Source organism: Trichophyton rubrum, assembly GCF_000151425.1.
Source record: "Trichophyton rubrum CBS 118892 genomic scaffold supercont2.3, whole genome shotgun sequence".
Lineage (NCBI taxonomy): Eukaryota > Fungi > Ascomycota > Eurotiomycetes > Onygenales > Arthrodermataceae > Trichophyton > Trichophyton rubrum.
The window spans coordinates 445,051-464,099 of NW_003456426.1; the positions used below are offsets into that span (position 1 = coordinate 445,051).

At 49.1% G+C, this 19,049-nt stretch overlaps 8 protein-coding genes across 9 annotated transcripts; 5 read left to right on the forward strand and 3 right to left on the reverse strand.

Annotated features, from left to right (window-relative positions):
• Positions 1-108: 108 nt before the first annotated feature.
• Positions 109-1,881, reverse strand: TERG_02892 (uncharacterized protein; the record flags this gene model as incomplete). Its single annotated transcript, XM_003235792.2, has 1 exon — positions 109-1,881. The coding sequence occupies one exon, from the start codon at positions 1,879-1,881 to the stop codon at positions 109-111; it is 1,773 nt and encodes a 590-aa protein (XP_003235840.2).
• A 2,902-nt stretch (positions 1,882-4,783) lies between these two features.
• Positions 4,784-7,890, forward strand: TERG_02893 (uncharacterized protein; the record flags this gene model as incomplete). The annotated part of the gene is made up of 2 exons (XM_003235793.2): positions 4,784-6,913; positions 6,974-7,890. The coding sequence occupies exons 1-2, from the start codon at positions 5,071-5,073 to the stop codon at positions 7,888-7,890; spliced, it is 2,760 nt and encodes a 919-aa protein (XP_003235841.1). The 5' UTR covers positions 4,784-5,070.
• A 577-nt stretch (positions 7,891-8,467) lies between these two features.
• Positions 8,468-9,371, forward strand: TERG_02894 (glutaredoxin; the record flags this gene model as incomplete). The annotated part of the gene is made up of 3 exons (XM_047747981.1): positions 8,468-8,518; positions 8,667-8,988; positions 9,058-9,371. 3 exons carry the CDS (start codon positions 8,468-8,470, stop codon positions 9,369-9,371), a joined length of 687 nt encoding a protein of 228 aa, XP_047603953.1.
• Positions 9,372-9,790: 419 nt separating this feature from the next.
• TERG_02895 (60S ribosomal protein L9) lies at positions 9,791-10,806 on the forward strand (the record flags this gene model as incomplete). Its single annotated transcript, XM_003235795.1, has 5 exons — positions 9,791-9,836; positions 10,017-10,064; positions 10,171-10,426; positions 10,518-10,695; positions 10,753-10,806. 5 exons carry the CDS (start codon positions 9,791-9,793, stop codon positions 10,804-10,806), a joined length of 582 nt encoding a protein of 193 aa, XP_003235843.1.
• A 1,580-nt stretch (positions 10,807-12,386) lies between these two features.
• On the forward strand, positions 12,387-13,370 carry TERG_02896 (uncharacterized protein; the record flags this gene model as incomplete). The annotated part of the gene is made up of 1 exon (XM_003235796.2): positions 12,387-13,370. The coding sequence occupies one exon, from the start codon at positions 12,387-12,389 to the stop codon at positions 13,368-13,370; it is 984 nt and encodes a 327-aa protein (XP_003235844.2).
• A 412-nt stretch (positions 13,371-13,782) lies between these two features.
• TERG_02897 (uncharacterized protein) lies at positions 13,783-14,699 on the reverse strand (the record flags this gene model as incomplete). Of its 2 annotated transcripts, XM_003235797.1 has the most annotated exons (5): positions 13,783-13,858; positions 13,938-14,367; positions 14,479-14,495; positions 14,550-14,589; positions 14,654-14,699. In XM_003235797.1, the coding sequence occupies 5 exons, from the start codon at positions 14,697-14,699 to the stop codon at positions 13,783-13,785; spliced, it is 609 nt and encodes a 202-aa protein (XP_003235845.1). The 2 variants fall into 2 exon arrangements, with proteins under 2 accessions (XP_003235845.1, XP_047605769.1); XM_047749472.1 differs by lacking the exon at positions 13,783-13,858 and having other exon boundaries at positions 13,874-14,367.
• A 946-nt stretch (positions 14,700-15,645) lies between these two features.
• On the forward strand, positions 15,646-16,230 carry TERG_02898 (uncharacterized protein; the record flags this gene model as incomplete). The annotated part of the gene is made up of 1 exon (XM_003235798.1): positions 15,646-16,230. The coding sequence occupies one exon, from the start codon at positions 15,646-15,648 to the stop codon at positions 16,228-16,230; it is 585 nt and encodes a 194-aa protein (XP_003235846.1).
• Positions 16,231-17,297: 1,067 nt separating this feature from the next.
• Positions 17,298-18,501, reverse strand: TERG_02899 (uncharacterized protein; the record flags this gene model as incomplete). Its single annotated transcript, XM_047747982.1, has 2 exons — positions 17,874-18,501; positions 17,298-17,839 (listed from the first exon to the last, which is right to left on the reverse strand). The coding sequence occupies exons 1-2, from the start codon at positions 18,304-18,306 to the stop codon at positions 17,298-17,300; spliced, it is 975 nt and encodes a 324-aa protein (XP_047603954.1). The 5' UTR covers positions 18,307-18,501.
• Positions 18,502-19,049: the final 548 nt, after the last annotated feature.

Sequence of the window (19,049 nt, forward strand, 5' to 3'; positions counted from 1 at the left end):
TGCTCGGCTGGAACATGCTTTGGGATGGGACGAGGAACTGTGGTCTTATCTCGGGATTAATTGGGTTGAAGCATGGTTCTATCATAAAGTAATCATGGTCAGGGGTGGTCAGTCAACCCAGATCAAGATACCCTTCGCATCGCTCTTTATGCTCTCTGTCGGTAGGATACGCAGTGTCTTGTTGAAGTAAGTGTCCACGATGACCAGCTGCGGCTGTATCCAGACGCCCCGGCGAGTCGCGAGCAGGCTGTACTGCAGCGTATGGCGGCTCAGCGGAACGAGTCGTAGGGTCATGGACTTGGGGCCACTAAAAGCGAACTGGTCACTCGTTTCCATTGTCAGGTTGAAGGTCAGGAAGTGCATCGATGGGTTCTCGAGTGTGTAGTTTAGCTGGATCAGGCCAGGTACGTCATTGCTGCGGCTAGTTTTTGCGCCGAGGGATGCCAGCACGCGAGGCTCGCTCATCGGAATGGAGAAGCGAGGGACGGTCAGCGAGGTTATTACTGACTCTGTGGGAAGAGATATTTCAGGAGAGGTGGTTTCTGCTTCAAAGACGTCTTGCTGCTCGTCTCGACGCCATTTGATTTTCAGCTCAAAACTGACCCCAGTCTGCAGCCGATCCTCCATAGCAAGCCGCTCAATGACGACCATGAAATCTGTGCTCTGGGGTTCTTCTGGCCGGATATATCTGTTCCCAGACTGCTTACTGCTGTCTGAAGCCGTAGTAATACTGCAAATTTTGCCTACTTCGACAGCCACGACTCGCAGCTTGACGTCCTCGATGACAAGTGTCTCCCGGGCAAGGGGCATCAGCGTGGAGTTGAGGAGCCACCGTTGCTGCATATTGGAGGCTTCTGACTCGTCAATATTGAAGAAATCTGGCCACGGGGATAGATGTAGCCGTGGTAGAAAGTTGTGGTTTGCTTCGAACGGCTGGATAAACGGTAGGTCGAGCGAGATGGCTTTTGATATCGCTGCCTCGGGGTCGGAGCTGAGATGGTAAGAGACGCTGATTTCCAGATCATACTGTATCGGGTGAGGTGCCTCGACCACCATAGCTGGCAAGATGGTATGCTCACCTGCTCCTAGCTCTGCGATTTTACGCCGAATAGTCTGCGTGGCTGCCTCCTTTGTCTGGGAGGCAGACAGTTCTTCAGTTTCTTCAGAGTGTCCCTCCACGTCAGCGCCATCGAGCCAGCTTATAACTGCAGGATACTCCGAGCGACCACTGAGTTTTAATTCCACAACGATCGATGCAGACGCATCCTCATTGTTGTCGAGCCTGATGTTCAAGCCTGCTTTTTCACCAAAGTAGTAGGCGTCCCGAAGGCCAGGCACGGATATCAGCACCTTAGGTGGCTTTGGCAGTATTTGACAGCTAGAAGGATCTCTACCCTTCCCGATCCGCCTTGATGTGATGCTACCTTTGCTCTCAGTCCACCATCTTGGTAGTGCGTAGGCGTCGTTGCTAGTACTACTAATAGTATAAGCAAGGTCAAATTTATCGTCTGCTACCATCAGTGTGATAGATGCCACTCGAACATCGCTGGCCTCCCGTGGTATCAGAGTCAGGGTGAATGCGCGCATCTGCCCTGGGAAGAGGGATAGATTGGCATTGCCTTTGATCTCCTGTAATGATGACGATGGCCCACTTTGGCCATCTGCCAGTGATATTGATGCATGGGTATGGGTAGATTTAGATGCATCAATCGCGTTGCTATCAGCGAGTATTCTAATTGGGGGTAAACCGCCTTCAAAGGCAATCTTGACCTCACTGAGGTGGATTGGGGATGACTTTCGGATGCAGTCTGATTGAAGAACGAGCTGACCCTTGAGGGGCTCGCCTACGTTTCCGCTTGAAGAATTGAATATAAAGGACATTGAAACTGGAATCTGTTAGATACAGTTGATACCAAGTAATAAAAATAGATTGGAGAATATTTACTGCAAGATGCAACGTCTCTGTCTGCCAATACCATTACTGGTTTTTCAGATGCCTTTTCGTCAGTCGTTCCGGTTCTATGTATATCGTAATTCCAATCAGATCTATTCGTAAAATCTGTTTCAGTTAGCAACAGAGTAGGCAATAAAGGAGTTGGTACTTACTTTTGTTCATTAATTCCCAGTCTATACGGTAAATAGCTTCAAAATCGCCACAACGCACAGCACAATCACGCAACAACCAGGCGCACTCTTCCATCAAATGCCACCACCCTTCCCGTCTCCAGGAAATCTGGAGCCATAGAGGTCGTAGGATGTCAAGAGCATCACTCCAAGCCTCGAGACGTACATACTCTTTCGCCATTGTCAACTTCTGTTTCTCGACCATACGAACCTGGCCTCGTTTGGCGAATTCAGCCACGGACTCTGTAAGGAATTCTAGTATTTGGTGCGAGTACTTGTCTCCCGGTCGGTCATCAATAGGATATTCGACATGTGGCTCCGGAGCCTGGTACGTGTCGTAGACGTTAGACAAGGCTTTGCACTGTGATGTTGCATTATGCTGGTCTGGAGGCAATCGATCTTCCTGTGGTATATTCTCAGCATGAAGCCGTCGACGAGCAGTATGTTTGGCAGCCCGAGCGAGCCAGTATCCACGGTGATGCAGGAAGTCCCAAGGAGATACACGCTCTCCTGACAGCAGCGTCTTTTCAGATAGTACAAAAATTGGTCCGCTGTTGGTGCCTGCGGGTGAAGGGGGTATGTAGGAGCGGCTAATATTATGCGCCATGATCAAGGACCAGTTTACCTCCCACGCCTCCCAGCCATAATTATTCGTTCCTTTCCCTTTGTTATAGGCAATGTTTTGTATTCGTCTCCTGTGAGCCACCCAAAACTGAACAGCAGGAGTAGTCTGTTCCAGCCATAAGTGACACCGCAGAATCCTCAATGCAAGTACATCAGCTAACATGCGGGCCTCATCAAACCTTGGACTCCAAGCGGCAATGACTCCAAATACTTCATCGCCAAAGAGCAAATCATACGCAGTTTCGTAGCTACGACCAGCAGCATCCATCTCCTGGCGGAACTCAGCAAGTACGCCTAGTTTAAATTCATATCGAACATTCCAGCCTTGCTGCGAGAGAGTCTGGGAGGTCCCGCTAGTAGGAGGTGCCGTTGGAGGTGGAATAGTGGTCCTGTTGCGCTTGCGGCGAGTGTGTTTTGACAGATCTCTATAGTACTCGACCGCAGCACCCTGGATCGAGAAGAGTAATGATTTAACGAACCTTTGGATGTCTAGTGGGCTTGGACCTGGGGGGAGTGTAAAGACATTTCGGGGATCTAATCCAGTGGCTTTTCTAATGCTTGAGATGCGGTAATTGGCATCATCCAAGACGGGTCCGTCCTCAAAGAGGAAGACGACGACAAAGCGAGTCTTGTAGCCTGACTGAGCCCAGTCTCGTTTTAGGCTGTTGATCTCTATCTTGAGCTGGTTATCCTTGAGCGTGGACATGTTTGTATCTGTGGTGAGAGGGAAGAAATTGACAAATGCCGCTGGTACGAGGCACTGGTGTTTGGATATCCAGCTGGGCGTGACGATGCCATCTGGGAATACCTCCGAGCCGGGTGTAAGGGGAGATAGCGGCGAGTGAGGCACGGGAGCCAGGCCATCACTGTCTGGAGCATATTGCGTAGTATCTGCCTTTTTCCGGGGAAGCGTATATGTCTGACGATGTTAGTATGCCGTGCCAACTGAAGAGCCGTTATCTGAGTAGATAGAGAAAAGATTAACACACCCTAGAAGCCCTCTGTATTCTCAATCCAACACCATTTGCCCTGTGGCTGAAATACCTGGAGCTCCACGGCCAGAATGAGGCATCTTCCGCGAGCAGGGCAGCGAGTAGTCCGTCCGCCACGGCGCCAGAAACCGGCGGGAAGTCCGAGAAGACACAGACTCCACCGTCCGCGCCGTCGACTCCAGACACTATTGCCTCTCCAGCCTCCTCTCCTGCTTTGCCCGCCGCTGCCAGGCCTGATATTAGCACCAGCGGGAGGTTGTGGTCGACGTAGCTCGGGGGAAACGCATCCATGATGATGTGCTGCTGCTGCTTGCCGTGCTGTAGTCTCCAGCCGCCCTCTGCAATTTCAATTCCAATCTCAACTCCAATTCCAATCTCAAACTGAATCTCAATCTCATTTGAGTGTCTCTGGTCTCTGGCAGCCGTCTCCGTGTTCGCTTTTCGGTGTCTAGTGCCAGGCCGATGGCTGGGGGAGCTCTCTATCTGCGGCGAGTCTCTCGATCATCTCGCAGCCGATGTTCCTTGCGCGGCGGGCGGGCGACCAGCATACCCCTGACCTGAAACGCAGCTCCAGCTCTTCTCCCTCGTCACTGTCTCTTCTTCTTCTTCTTCTTCTTCGTCTGCTCTTCGTCTGCCCTCAGCTTCGTCTTCTTCTTCTTCTGCTGCTGCTGCTGCTTCTGGTTGCTGCTTCGCCTTTTCGTTTCTTTGACGTCAAAAAAGAAAGGCAGCGAATGTCTCACGTGATCAACACTCAGGGCCGTCAAACGTCAACTTCAACCTCAACTTCGACAGAATCTCATAGAGGACGACAAGACGAGAAGAAGCAAAGAAAAGGCAAGGGAAAAAAAGGGACAAAGAGGACTGCGTCGTTGCTTTTTCCTGCTGGGATCCCCTTCCGCGGCCTCTGCGCCCTCGTCGGCCAACCAATTATCGCAGCCGGCGAGCCCGGAGTTCCATTTTTTTAATCTTCCTCTGCCAATACGATTTCCCCAGAGAGCCAAACAATGACCTGAACGAACCGCAGGCTCAGATTTTACGAGAGTCGAGAGAGAGTAAGGAACCGAGAGGGCGGCTTTGGTTTGTTCTTCGGCTTCTTCTTCGCCCTTTTTTCCCTTCCTTTGCGTCCATGGAGTTGTTGCTGAGTGTCGGCTGATAGTAGCAAGCGAGCAATAATGACAGTGCGGCATGCAATACTGTATCGAGTGAACCACCGCCAGACGCACTGTTCGAACTGAATATATGACATATATACGGATACAGCCTCCTGTTTGTTGCGAGAACTACTCCTATTTCTTCACTGTTCACCCATCTGTCGACCTGGCGCGCAATAATGGAGGCTTCTGAGAGACGGTCTTCGCGTGGCAGCAACCTCAATAATAATCATAACAACAACCATAATAGCCCTAATGAGATATCACAAAGACGCCAGTCGATGCCTGCTGCCGGGCCAGGAAGGAGACAGTCGCCCCGAGGACACATCGCCCCAGCATCGCCAGAGGTCATCTCGTCTCTCATCTCGTCGCTGTCTACCATATCGACCCCCGCTCGCACACACTTCGAGAGCCTGCCCCGGGTAGGCGGATCGCAGACAGCTCCCCCTTCGCCCAAGACGCCTCGGAACGGCCAGTTTGATGGCTCGGATATGGATTATGGCTCGTTCAAAGCGGCAGCTGCGGCGGCGGCGGCGGCGGCTGAGAGCGAGGCCCCCTTCTTGCATCCCTATGACGCTGCCATGTCTCCCGTTATCAGAATGTCAAAACCGCCGTCGTCGGCAAGGTCTCCTCGCTCGTCAGTGTCGTACCATTCTTGCCGGAACGCAGATGATTCTATCTCCCTACGGCCTCCTCGCGGCTCTCATGGCTCTGCAACTACCGGCCATGAAGACTCAGGAAGTTTTGGAGTCGTTCGTCTCGAGCCCGGGTCGCGCAAATCTACCGCGAGCCTTGTATCCTCGGGCAGCCGGAGGAGTTTAAAGAATCAGCTTGGCCTCTTCCGCCGTTCGTCGCGAGATTCCACCCGGGCCAAGGAGCAATCCAGTGATCGTCTCGGTGTAGAAGACGGGCCGGGTCCTTCAATCTCAAACTCCCAGAATAACCAGTCTGTTTTACGGCCCGTTCGCTCCATGGCTGACCTCGCGGAAGAAGCGAACGGGTCCGTCACCGAGCCCGGTGGTCAGAAGAAAAAGTCTGGAGACTTTCAGGACTCAAGGCGGGAATCGGCTCCAAACCTGAAGCAGACCCACACCCACGAACTCCCAGCTTGCCTCACCCCTGGTGGAATTGGAAGCGGTAGGAGCATTCCTACACGAGAGTCCTCATTGCGTCACAGCTTTAACAGTCCCTCGTCGAAGAAGCGCCGCTCCGGCCGACACAGTGGATATTCTTTCAAAGATGTGGCGGTTGATAAGAAAATTACGGAAGTCAACGCAGAGGCCGACCAGGTAACCCAGCGCATCAAGGAGATTAAGGATCACCAGCAGAAGATCAAGGATCGGATGGTTCTCGATGACAGATTGCCTCCTCCGCCCCCGGACAGCACAAAGCCCAATATCACTCGACCGTCTGCTACTTCCGCTGCCGCTTCGGTTTCTAGCCCGTCTATACAGCTCGCCAAAGTGGATGAACTCTTTCTCGACTTCGGCGACAGCGCGCCGTCTCCTACCGTCAGCACTCGTAGGGCCCCTTCCGTGAGCAAACGCGGTGCGCCGCTTGCGCCAAAGACTGGAAACCTGCAAGCAACCTCTCCCACGAACCAGCGCTCAAGGCATGACGACGGTCTCACCAAAAACGCGAAAGGGTCTGATATGAAGGGTCATAGGAGGACATACTCTGACTCCCCTTCAACAGCACCCCGGCCCTCATCAGATGCAAATGCCAGACCAAGTAGCCCAGACGTAATTGAGGAAGCTGTAACAGCATACATCACCTCACCCAAACTTACACAGAAAGTTCCTCACCCGCAGACCGGGCGTATCATCGCCTTTTCAGAAGTCGGAGATCCCGACGGCCATGTCGTCTTTTGCTGCGTCGGTATGGGTTTGACCAGATACCTTACGGCCTTTTATGATGAGCTAGCTCGGACGTTGAAACTGCGGCTTATAACCCCTGACCGGCCTGGAGTTGGAGAGAGTCAGCCCTGTCTGGACGGTACGGGGACTCCTTTGAACTGGCCGGGTATGTATTACTGTATCCTCTATTTAACATCCCGTTTTAATACTAACTACTTTGATTTAGACGACCTAGCGGTGATATGTAAACATCTAAAAATCTCAAAGTTCTCCATGCTCGCGCACTCCGCCGGAGCCATTTACGCCCTAGCCACCGCTTTGCGCATGCCCCAGCATATCCGAGGTCGCATCCACCTTCTCGCGCCCTGGATACCGCCCTCCCAAATGACCGGCATGGGATCACATAGAGACCCGCTACCGGCTACGGCGCTCCCTTACTCCCAACGGCTTTTGCGTGCGCTTCCTACTCCTATTCTCAAAGTCGCAAACTCCAGGTTCATGACCGCAACCAGTGCAAGTATCACTAGCAGCCTCCCCAAAAGCTCACGCAAACCAAAACGCCGAAGCACTGTTGGCAGAGAAGCAACACCCATACCGCCTGAAGTTGGAGGAACAACTGCTGCCGATGGCCAGGGCAAGACCTCTACCTCCACGCCCCGAAAGCAACACCCTCCTCTCCCTACCCAAGAAGGGACCGGCGCAGTAACATCTAGCGCATCAAGCGTCGCTGCCGGAGTTACTCCAGACAACGTCCCTATATCTGAACAAGAACGACGGACGGAGTATGACAACCGCCTCACACACGCAATCTGGGAACTTGCAACCAGTTCCGCCAATCCAGCCGTTGACCTACTCATTTGTCTCGAACGTAGACGGGCCATTGGATTCAGATATGTGGACATCAACCGTGCGGTAGTCATACACCATGGTTCCCGTGACACAAGAGTTCCTGTCGACAACGTCCGGTGGTTAGGAAAGACGATGCGCCGGTGCGAAGTCAGAATCCTCGAGGGTGAAGGTCACGGGCTTATGGCGTCCGCTACAGTGATGGGCAATGTCTTGATGGAGGTTGCGAAGGAGTGGGAAGACTGGACAACTGTTGTCCAAGGCCGACGGGATGGAAGGAAACCTACTGCGCAGTAGTTTCAACATCACTCTACTATGCACCTACCCAATATCTACCAGAAGGACATAGTTATGTCTACCAACATTCTTTTACCAGCCGATACCCAGTCTGTACTCTACATGTTTTAATACCCTTTCTTTGGCTCGACGAACACGCCCTAGGACCCCGACCGTTCTATACCGGAAGTACATAGCTTTGACCTTTAGATAGATACCACTATAGTTCTAATTATTAGTTCCCTTTCTTTGTGCCATGTATATAACCAAAGACCAATTGTTCCATAGGCATTGAATAAAATTCTTTTCATCCTATTCTATCAATGCCATCTTGATTGCTCCTTCAATGTGTCTTTAGGATCTGGTCTTCGCCTGTAAAACCCGAGACTGGTGACGTAAACTTCAGGGGGCGAGGCCGAGGTAGCTCAAACAAACTTCTTAGGTGTAACAGTCGGAAAGCTAGCTTCAACTTCAGCACCCACATCAACGCCAACGGAAAAGATACCAAGTTAACGGGACACAGCTCATGATAATATTAAGAGATTCAATAAATCCCATCTTCTTCAAATGATCTCGGCATCCACCCTGTCTTGAAGCGATGTTTTCTCCTCGTCGCCTCCGGCTTTACTTGATTTCCGCCGTGATACTGGTTTGTTTCATACTATATTTCACTGTAGGTCTGCTCGTTCTTCAACCAGCTACATGATATCCTATGTATTTTGTAGTCATACAGATGCATAAATAGCCCGCCACTTTGTTCCTGAGGTGTAAAATTGTTCTAACTCTTTGCTTGACAGGGAGATGTCCGGCGCACGCAGGCGTTAAGAGCTGCCGGCACATCACAACTGGGGAAATCAAATCCCAATCTGAAGGGCTCGTCAAGGGATCATGGAAATGACAAAGATAATGATGGCGGCGTCTTTGATAAGTTGAAGCCCGGTGCTCTGCGGCCCGGAGACAAACAGAAGACAGTCAAGGTAGAAGAACCAGAGCAGACGCCGACTTCAGCCAAAAAAGGGAAAGGAGACGGAAAAGACGAAGAAGAAGCTACAGACGATACGAAGAGCGAAGACGAAATTGTCAACGAAGAGATGAATACCATCTTAAAGAGATCCCCAAGTAAGCATGATAGCTAATACATGTCTTATATTACACATTCTGTACGAGAGAACTGGCTAACGATATTAGTTATAATATTCTCCAAGTCATATTGCCCTTACAGTAAGAAGGCAAAGTATTTCATGCTGGAGAAGTATAATATTACTCCCGCTCCCTTTGTGGTTGAGCTGGACGAGCATCCGCTAGGCAGGCAGCTGCAGGATTTGTTAGGGACCAATACTGGCCGCAGGACAGTGCCTAACATCCTCGTCAACGGCAAAACGATAGGCGGTGGAGATGACATCGAGTCCTTGTACCTGTCTGGCGATCTGGGGACGAAGCTGCAGGCTCTCGGTGGGAAGAGAGTGACAGCGGTTCCTCACAGTGCAGACCCAGACCCATAGCAGTTGGTCTGAAACAACCGATTTCTCGTCCCTTATGCATCCCGGGTGGCTGTATACTTTTGACGTCTCTTTTTTCCTACTCTTCTTCCCTTGTATTATAGGTCATCATCTATCGATATCAATCAATATCAATCAATATCAACTTCGTCGCCTTCTTCTCATTCCCAAAAGGAAAACACGTCACGTGAAATATGACTGCTTAGTCACGAAAGTTAGTCATCATATACTAACCGAAATAAGCACTAAGCGAACACACAACTTCTAGCTTACATAATAATTTAGCGACCGCAAAACTTCCAAAGAGAAACTTCGAAAAGTCGACGAAGCGAAAAAGAACGACGAAGCGCATCAACGTCGACAAAACCACCTTCAACTCTCCCGTTTCGCCCTCGGTCAGCTTCTTCACAGGCGGAGTCAAGATGCTCTACATACACTCCCAGGAGACTCTGCAGATCCCAGAGAATGGTGAGCACCCCCGAGCAGCGCTATCGCATATTACAGTGGAGGATGGATGGATGAAGGGAGGGAGAGGAATGGACTGTGGCTGTTTAGCGACACCGACACGAGCAGATGGCCCGAAGATGCGGGGGGATGATTAGGATATATGAGAATGAACTTGTTACTGACTGGGTGTTCTTGATATAGTGAACCTTCACATTCGATCCCGTATCGTTACGGTTGAGGGACCACGAGGTACGATCACTCCGCACGCAGAAGCACATACACACGCAGACTTTTTGGATTGAGCGTCTGGGGTCGAATGCATTGGCATGCACTTACACTGGTTTCAATGATGCAGGAAAGTTGGTCAAGGACCTCTCCCACCTTTCGGTCTGCTTCAGCCGCCCAAAGAAGGATACCATTGCCATCGAGGTTCACCATGGAGGGCGTAAGGCCGTTGCTACGCTCCGCACTGTCCGGACCATCATCAATAACTTGATCATCGGCGTCACCCGCGGCTTCAAGTACAAGATGCGCTACGTCTACGCCCATTTCCCCATCAACGTCAACATTGAGACCAACAAGGAGACCGGTGCCGTCGAGCTCGAGATCCGGTATGTCACCGAGACACCCCCGAATATAATAAATAGTTAAAACAATTATTGTTGGAGCAAAGATGGAATACTAATGGATTACTATTTGTAGTAACTTCTTGGGTGAGAAGGTTGTCCGTCGTGTTGTCTGCCAGAAGGGTGTCGACGTTGTTGCTTCCTCCAACGTCAAGGATGAGATTGTTCTCTCCGGAAACTCCATTGAGGGTGTATCACAGAGTGCTGCCGATATACAACAGATTTGCCGTGTCAGAAATAAGGATATCCGAAAGGTGAGCCTTATACTACTCCCACTTGACTTGACTTATTCGTGCTAACATGAACATTAGTTCCTCGACGGAATATACGTCTCGGAGAAGGGAAACATTGTCGAAGAAGAGTAAAGGATCTGCTGAAATATAACATTTCCTGCTCTATTGAAATTGGGGGGAGCGTCAAAACCGTTGATAGCATGTTACTCTGCCAAACGATAATGAAAACTTTCTACCTACCGCCTTACCTTACACCATCTCCGCCATAAAAAGGTCACGTCGCCCTTGTTTCTGCTCTGTAGGCATTCGGCTCCATCTATCTGACGGCTTGGTTTTCTGGAGTCGGCGCGCTCTGGGTTCAGGCTGGAGTGTGACCGGCCAGCCTCTATGTACTCATAAGTGAAAACCATTACATTGACACCTAAGAAACTTTCTATATCTACTTACCATCCCATACTATGAATGTTACTATTTCGCCTAGAACTAAGTATGCTATATGAGCATACACAGGGTAATCTAGATCTAGCTCCACCATGTTGCATTGCAGCATTGGTCACCACAGCGTTCATAGAACACACAACCACCCCACCCACCTTATCATACTTATCCAACAGCGACCCCATTACATTACATTCATCCCCTTTTATACATAAAAGCTAATGGTCAGCGTACTTCTCTTCTTTTCTTCCTTTTTCCCACCACCACGAGCCTCTTGGCTCGTGCACAACTCACACGTGATGTATGATTGATTATATAATACTTCCTCACTCATTCATAATGCACTTACATAAGCGAATATCATCATCGACAAAGACGAAGAAAAGCGAAAGTAAAAAGATATAAAAACGACATGGAGAGAAGAGGCTGACCGTCCGTTTATTCGCTGCTCAAAAGCTGATAGTGGCTGCGCCATACTGCTAAAAGGCGATACTGAGTCATGCTCTACGTCTTGATGCTCTGACATTCAACTCTTTCTTCACCTCTTGCCTATTGACACCCCGACGTTTTATGCGCGCTGGGGTAGCCCTGACCAACATTGCACCTCCAGTATTGAAGCAACTATTACTCTTCCTTTCATGCCTTTGCATTGGAAAGTCTAGTTTTGATATCTACGCCTTTCATTTTTGAAAACTGCGAACTATGACTTCTCAGGCAGCCCTAATTGACGAGACCATCGTCGGGTTGAAGAGAGCCCTTCTGCGGCACGCCTCAGGTATTACCACCTTGTGTGAAGGTCTACTGAGACGGAAAATATACTGATACTGTGAGCCGAATAGATGCTGCTTATGATGATGCGATCAATCAACCCTCCAACCGCGGAAACAAGACTAGGCTGAATGCCGAGTTCGTCCGAGAGGGTGCCCTAGGTTACATGAACCATGAACAATTCTATAGAAAAGTGAGCTGGCCTATGTTTACATATGTAGTTATGATTCTTACACTGTTTACAGAAAGCGGAACACTCGGGGTATACGCGAGATATATTAGAGAGCAACCCGCCACGATTCGATGCAGAAGGAGACGAGCTTGATTTTGACGACTCTGATGCCGCAGCGGATGCTGAAGCAGCAGATGATAACCCGTTCTCATCAACTCACTTGGATGGTAGTTTCCCCGCTTATAATGATGGTGTTTCTGTGGCTAACTTATATTCTGCGCACATAGACCTTCTTGCTCCGTTGACACACCCTTCCGAACTTGCGAATCATTCCATGGCCAATGCGTATACGAATAAAGCGATTACTACGATGATCGAGCGGATCAACCGCCGACTCCGATTAGAACGGCATGCGCTCTGGCAAGCAAAGAATGTTTATAGACAACTCGTCGCGGATTCGATATGGATGCCTTGCGGTGCTGTAGAGCGAGACGACGATGCTGAACTTTTTGGAGCATCAAATCCACAGCCTATAGCTCAGGAACCATCCGTTTCTAATTTAACAGCCACGGCATCTTCAGACCGTATGAATGTCGATCAACAGAATGATAATAATGGAGATAGCTCTGCAGGAAACGACAGAAATAATGATAATTCAAGAGCAGAAAGACCAGGTGAAACCACAGATAACACTCGCGATCCCGACGGAGACATAGTGATGGAATCCGCACACATAAACGACGGGGAAGACAAAGGCCGGAAAGGAGGTGGAGGCGAGTCAGAGGGTGATCAGGCTGAAGGATCGCCGAAGGATAAGGATAAGGAATTGGCAGATGACGGTTTTCTCCATCCACGCCGAATGACGACTAGAGCACAAGTAAGTGCGAACCAAAATACGGTTTCACAGGAGAAGCAAGACGAGAAGGAACAAGAAATCCTATCCCTCGACGTTCATCCCATCTTTCGACTGCCACGACTACCGCCGGAGGAGCGGAATTGCGGCTTAACCCAAAGTGAAGCTGATGAAACACGCCGTATGCTATGGGCTTATATACAGAAGCAAGGAGAGAGTGTGCGGCTGTTCACGGAGATGCTCAAGATGCTCCGCAAATCGCATCGAATGAAAGAAGAGGTGTGGGAGTGGTGCAAAGCGGAAGCACACATTGGAGAGCTGAGCGATGGAGAAGACTGGTATGATAAGGAGCGATGGGGGTTGGGTGAGGGTGAGGACCTGAGAAAAGGGGCCGATGAAGAGGAGACGGAGGGACTGGATGAAGGGAGGCCGACTGGTAAACGGGGGAGAGGACGAAGAGCTTGAGAATTTTATTACAAGTTATCTAGCCATCTGGAATGCGCTATATCATGTGTTTTTATTTCAATGCTATAGCAGAGAATATATAGAATAAGAACCGTTATGATGAATAACAGTGTATAGTAGATATATAATCTAGTAGATAGATATTCATTCGAGACCAGGGTTTAGTCAGTCTATATATGAAGAGTACCTTGACAAGAGTGGTCGAATAGCTGGTATATGTATCATCACCTAAGAAAGCCGGAGTTAGGGTAGAGTACGAGTACAATTACAGCGACAATAACACCGGCTGTGCCAGCTAGGAGCCCACCCAGGTTTGCCATGGAGAGAGGTTGAACTTTGTCTATCAGCCTTCAAGCTATCCATTGGAGGATAGATTTTGAAGTGGACAGGGCAGAGTAAGAACAAAAGAATTCTAAGAAGCCTTCCCGGCCTTATTTGCAGCGGATCTCTCCTTATCACGCTTGCTATAGATCTCTTCAGTGAATGGTCTGCAGTGGCGGTAGTTAGCATATAAGAACGAGAAGGAAAAGGGTACAGAGATACATGAAGAGCAGTTTCAAAACGTACTCTTCCCATAGACAGGCGATCTTGTAGCAGATGAAGACCTCAGCAGTGAGTAGGAGACCAGCAGGCTTGCCATGATACAAGGCCACAGCCAGGAAACTCATGGTGCTGCCCCAGTACATAGGAGCACTGGTGATGTTGAACGGAAAGCCGGTCACGGGAGCATCCATAAGGATTCCAAAGTAGTCTCCGAGGTAAGTTCCTGTGATTCCGAGTGCCCACATACTAGATAGAACGAGTACATTTCCCGTAGCGAAGAGGCCATAGGCCAGGTACTGCTGGTGGACAGGTGCAAAGTAGGGCTGGTTCTTGAGGGCGTCGTTGTATAAATGGTCGCGGATTATGCCTAGCGAGAAGATGGTAACAGCCAGGAAGTAGCACCCATTGTACTTGTTACCACTAAACAGCTTGGTCAAAAAGTGGTTGCTATATTCTATATGTCCAGTATGCGATAGGATGTCAGGATGGTTGCTTCAGTATAGATGCCCCAGAGTGGAGAGGGGCAGAGCGGGGAGGAGTGTATAGGGTCGGGGAAGTATCGGACCTTGACGGGCAACAATGCTATTGAAGTCAGCACCCAGAGACACATACGAGAGGGCCAGGGCAGATACATACTTCCAGAAGAGCGGGTTGAATGCAATTGTCACGGCCGACACTGGTTATGGATACTATGATAAGCTGTATGTACACACGGGCTAGAGTATGGCGGAACAACTTACCGACCAGGCTCGGCTGCGAGAGGTCAATGTATTGTGATAAGGACATGATTGGTATCTGGGTGAGGGAAATATGCAGTTCACAGTTCTTCAATTCGGCTTGAAGTGCGAGTCCGGAAGATGCTTTAACTTCTCCGTGAACTTGGAGTAGTTGAAGTTTTTGTCGTAAACAAGAAAAGAAGAAAAGAAGCAGAAGAACCCCACGCTTAGTAAATGCTGAGTAATAAAAGTGACTAATTAATTAATAATAGTAATTCTTGGCGTTCATTTGCCTTTATTAGACCTAACCCTAACCTTAACCCTAGCGCTGTGGCCATCAACACGAACCTGAGGGGCGGCTAAAGATTCATCTCGAAGCTCTAATTAGTTCGCTCTGATTGTCCGCCTGCATCACATCATACTCCATACGGCAGTACCTAGCGTCAGAAGATTTGAAGTTGAGTTTCTTGTGGGATGACGAGCTTTAATGTTTTCACGTCTAGGGGGATCGCGATGCTGACGTCTCGGGACTTGGGCGTGACGTATTGCTGCATTGTGTCTCGATCATGGAGGAGGCATTAATTTCTCTAGGCCCCAGAGCAGCTGAAATACACGAACAGTGCATTTTGCATGATTACTCTCCTTATCTATGAATGTATTCCTCCCTTGACTTTAATTTTATAGCACGGTAGGTCATATCTATCAGTATTTCTATACTGAATAAAGACGAAAGGAAACAGGAGTAATATTGACGCATTAGCGAGTTTGTATACATAACTTATTTAGTAAAGAGTTACTGTAGTATATCAACTGTGCTTGATAACTTCAACAGCGTCAGGTCAAACTAGCGGGGTAGATGCGTTTACGGCGGATCATGAAAACGGTAACTATAAATAACTGTATAATTGATGTTGGCATACAAATCCGAGGAATAAAAAAAATTTTCAATGACAACGTCAGATTTTAGACAATACCAAAACTCCGAAACAGCCATCCTTCAGTAGCTGCCGCCTACTATGCCCGCTATGAGCACGGACGTCAAACGCATTATCACGTTCTGGTTCAACCGCTCACCTGTTGAATGGATAGCTGGCCCCAGAGGCATCGATGACCAGATAAGATCCGAATTCGGTGACCTCGTCCTCAAAGCCCGTCAGAACAAGCTCGATGACTGGGAAATGGAACCCGAAACATGTCTTGCCCTCGTCGTTTTACTTGATCAGTTCTCCCGCAACATATTCCGGGGTTCCCCCGACGCCTTTAGCGCCGACTCAAAGTCCCATGAGCTAGCTACTAGGGCCATCATATGTGGTTTTGATAAGGATGTCACCGTCATCCAGGCTTCAGCTTTCTATCTACCGCTTTTACATCAGGAGAGCTTGATCTCGCTCGTGGCTGCTCGCTCTCTGTTTGAGAACCTGAGGCAACGATGCGTAAATAGGGAAGAGGAAAAATGGGTCGATATGGGTATCGATATTGTGAATGAGAATATCCGCCATATGCAGAAATTTGGAAGATATCCAAGCAGAAATTTAGCCTTGGGCCGAACAAATACCGAAGCAGAGGAGGAGCACCTCGAGCAGCAGGCGAACCGGGAATGAAGCTGGCCCGTACATGTTCGGATGTTTACATACTTGTACAGAGCAATGAGCTTAAGATTGGTTAAATAGATTTTATCTTGCGCTATCACATGGAATATCCACGAGTTTACCGTTTAATATTTTGATTGTACACTATTGAGAAACTGGGAAATATTTTAAATCCATACCAGCCAGCAATAAGTAACGGTTAACAAGTTGCGCATTAATAGTAAGAGGTAGCTAGGTATAATACTTTAACATTTATCAAGGCATATTTCACTGGAATTTGAGGTATAGAGCAACTGCTAATGCTGATGGAACCTGTTTATAGGGCGCCGACTGTGTTATCGAATGCACCGCAAGGCTCGAATTACTGAAAAATGACAAAATATAAGTTCAACTTCCAGAGTTTATTTTATGGGTCTATTATTAGCAACTAAAGTGGGCTTTCCGTGACGCTAGTCCGAAATAAAACTAGCGAGCGTTTGAGCTAACCTTAATTATTATTCACTTCTTGACTTTTGCTCTTCAGAATTTCTTCAATTGATGAAGTCAATAACGAAGGCCCTCATTTGGCTTTATTTATCCGGGAGAGAGCATAGATATATATAGTCAAAGTATTCTAGTATGGGAGTATAGGAGGTTGGTAATACAATATTATTAGATGGAATTCCTTTACAGTGTTCATTGTACCTCGTGTAGTGTCCGCTCTTCAGACCATCGGGAATACGGATGGAAGATCAGAAACAGATATTGTTGAGGGGTAAGTATATTTATAGGTTCACATCTAGGTTTGTCTAAGGAGCATCTAGAATCAAGATTTACATTTCCCCAGACTTGCTTTTCCCGGTTGTCCGCAGATAGATTCCCACTTCCTGTAAACCATACTAGAGACCCTTCTAGAAACTCTCGATTTGATGGGCTCGCCCATCCATTGGAAACTGGGAGCGGGTAACAGTAATGGCGCTGTGATGGCAACGAACAATTGTATGCCTTATACCAGGTGGATAAGACCTGGCTATGCCTGTAGTTTTTGAAACTATGCAGCAAGGGTTGAAATTCCTTAGTCTAATAACCAGCAAGTTCCTTTATCTTGTAATCTTGGATTTGTCATGGGCTTTCCTAGCGGACGGGAAAAGACAGCAGCAACAGCAGTAATAACAGCAGTTGCGGCACGAGCCAGTCAACTTTCGGAGTTGTAGAAGGAATCCAATAGTAACAAGAGCAACGGGGATCCACATCAGCGCCATCATCGCAATGCCTAGTTCGGCATGGACATTGAGGTCTGCAGCGTTATTCTCGAAGACGATTTGAAAGATGACGAACATGACCGTTGCAACGGCGGCTCCGGCAGAAGTCGTGAACCAGGCACCCCATGCAAGAATGGCGATTGGGATCGCAATCTTGCTTGGTGCAGCTCTTTTCTTAGCGCGGTAGTAGGAGGAATAGTTTGGCGCCGAGAGGATGGCTGCTGACGAGGGTATGGAGAACGGAGTTAGGATCATGCAGAGGAATGTGAGGATAGTAGCAGTGATGAAGAAGCCGAACATCCAGTTTGAAGCTACGCGGGCGATGTTCAGGGCACGGGTGATTCCACTAGGCAGAACAACTGGGATGATCAGCAGGGTCTCTACAGGGGGTGTGAAGAAAAGTAGAATCCTTACTTGTGGCGCCGGCCAGTAGCTCACTGGTAATAATTTCAACTGGATTAAAGGCATACGTCGGCTTTGGCTTGGAACAGCGAGTGATGCCTGAACCGTCTCCGTATCCTTCACAGAAGCCCCAGAGACCAACTTGGTAGAAATCATGCAGTCCTATAGTTCGGGCGATACTGTTGATGAGTACAGCATTGGGAACAGTCAGAGGAATGATGTTGGAGAGATCGATCTTGAGGAAATAGATATCTCGCAGGACGAGTCGGTCTGATAGATTGCCTATCTGCACGAGCAGCAGCATAACGAACGCAACGAAGTATATGAGCGAGTGGAGGATGCGATGCGGTATAGCCGGCCGGCGAGCCAGAAAGCTCTGTCTGGGAGCTTTCTCGCTCGACTCTGGAGGACCGGGCCATATCTTTGAAAGGACAGGAGGCGACATGTCGATATCGCCGTCCTTGTGTTTGTAGGCAGTGATATTCTGCTTTGCAGGGCAGACCTGGAGGCGTAGGTCAACAGCAAGGCTCACAACGAGCGACGCAAATCTCAGGCAGGAAGACAAGGATATAACGAAGCTGCTGGGCGTTAAACCATCTCAGCAACGTTTCAGTGGCCCAGTAAAAGACAGAGGATCAAGAGACGATCCTCCTGAGCCAGCAGGTCATTTGCTCGGAGACTTGCTGGACCGGGGGGCCACGATTCACCGGGCGAGACCCAAGGTCTGCCAGTCAAGGAAGTGAATAGACAAGCGAGGGAGGTCTAGTGAGAGTGATAGAGAATGAGAGCGAGGGCGAGGCCCTTATGGAGTTTGATTTAGGATGTTTGTTGTAGGACGACGGGTGTGTTTAGGTGTGGCTGTAGGTATATCAGCGGACGCAGAACCGCTGCTGTGACGCCATCACGCGGTGTAGGCAAACTGCCGGGTCGTTGGCCCCCCTGGCGCATCCAAGACAAAACAGGCGGAGGACTGATTCCTCAGTCTCAAGCTGCGGCTGGAGCTGGTGATGGAGCTGCCATGGTTGTTGTCCAGGTCAAGGATCTTCTTGTGGTGGAGAAAAAGTGGCTTGGACGGGATGTGCTTGCGTGTAACTATTTCTACGGACGAAGCGGGAGAAACAACGAAAAAGAACATTACGGCTGCTTCTATTCGCTATTTAGTAATTTGGGAGCCTGCTGAAGAGCTGC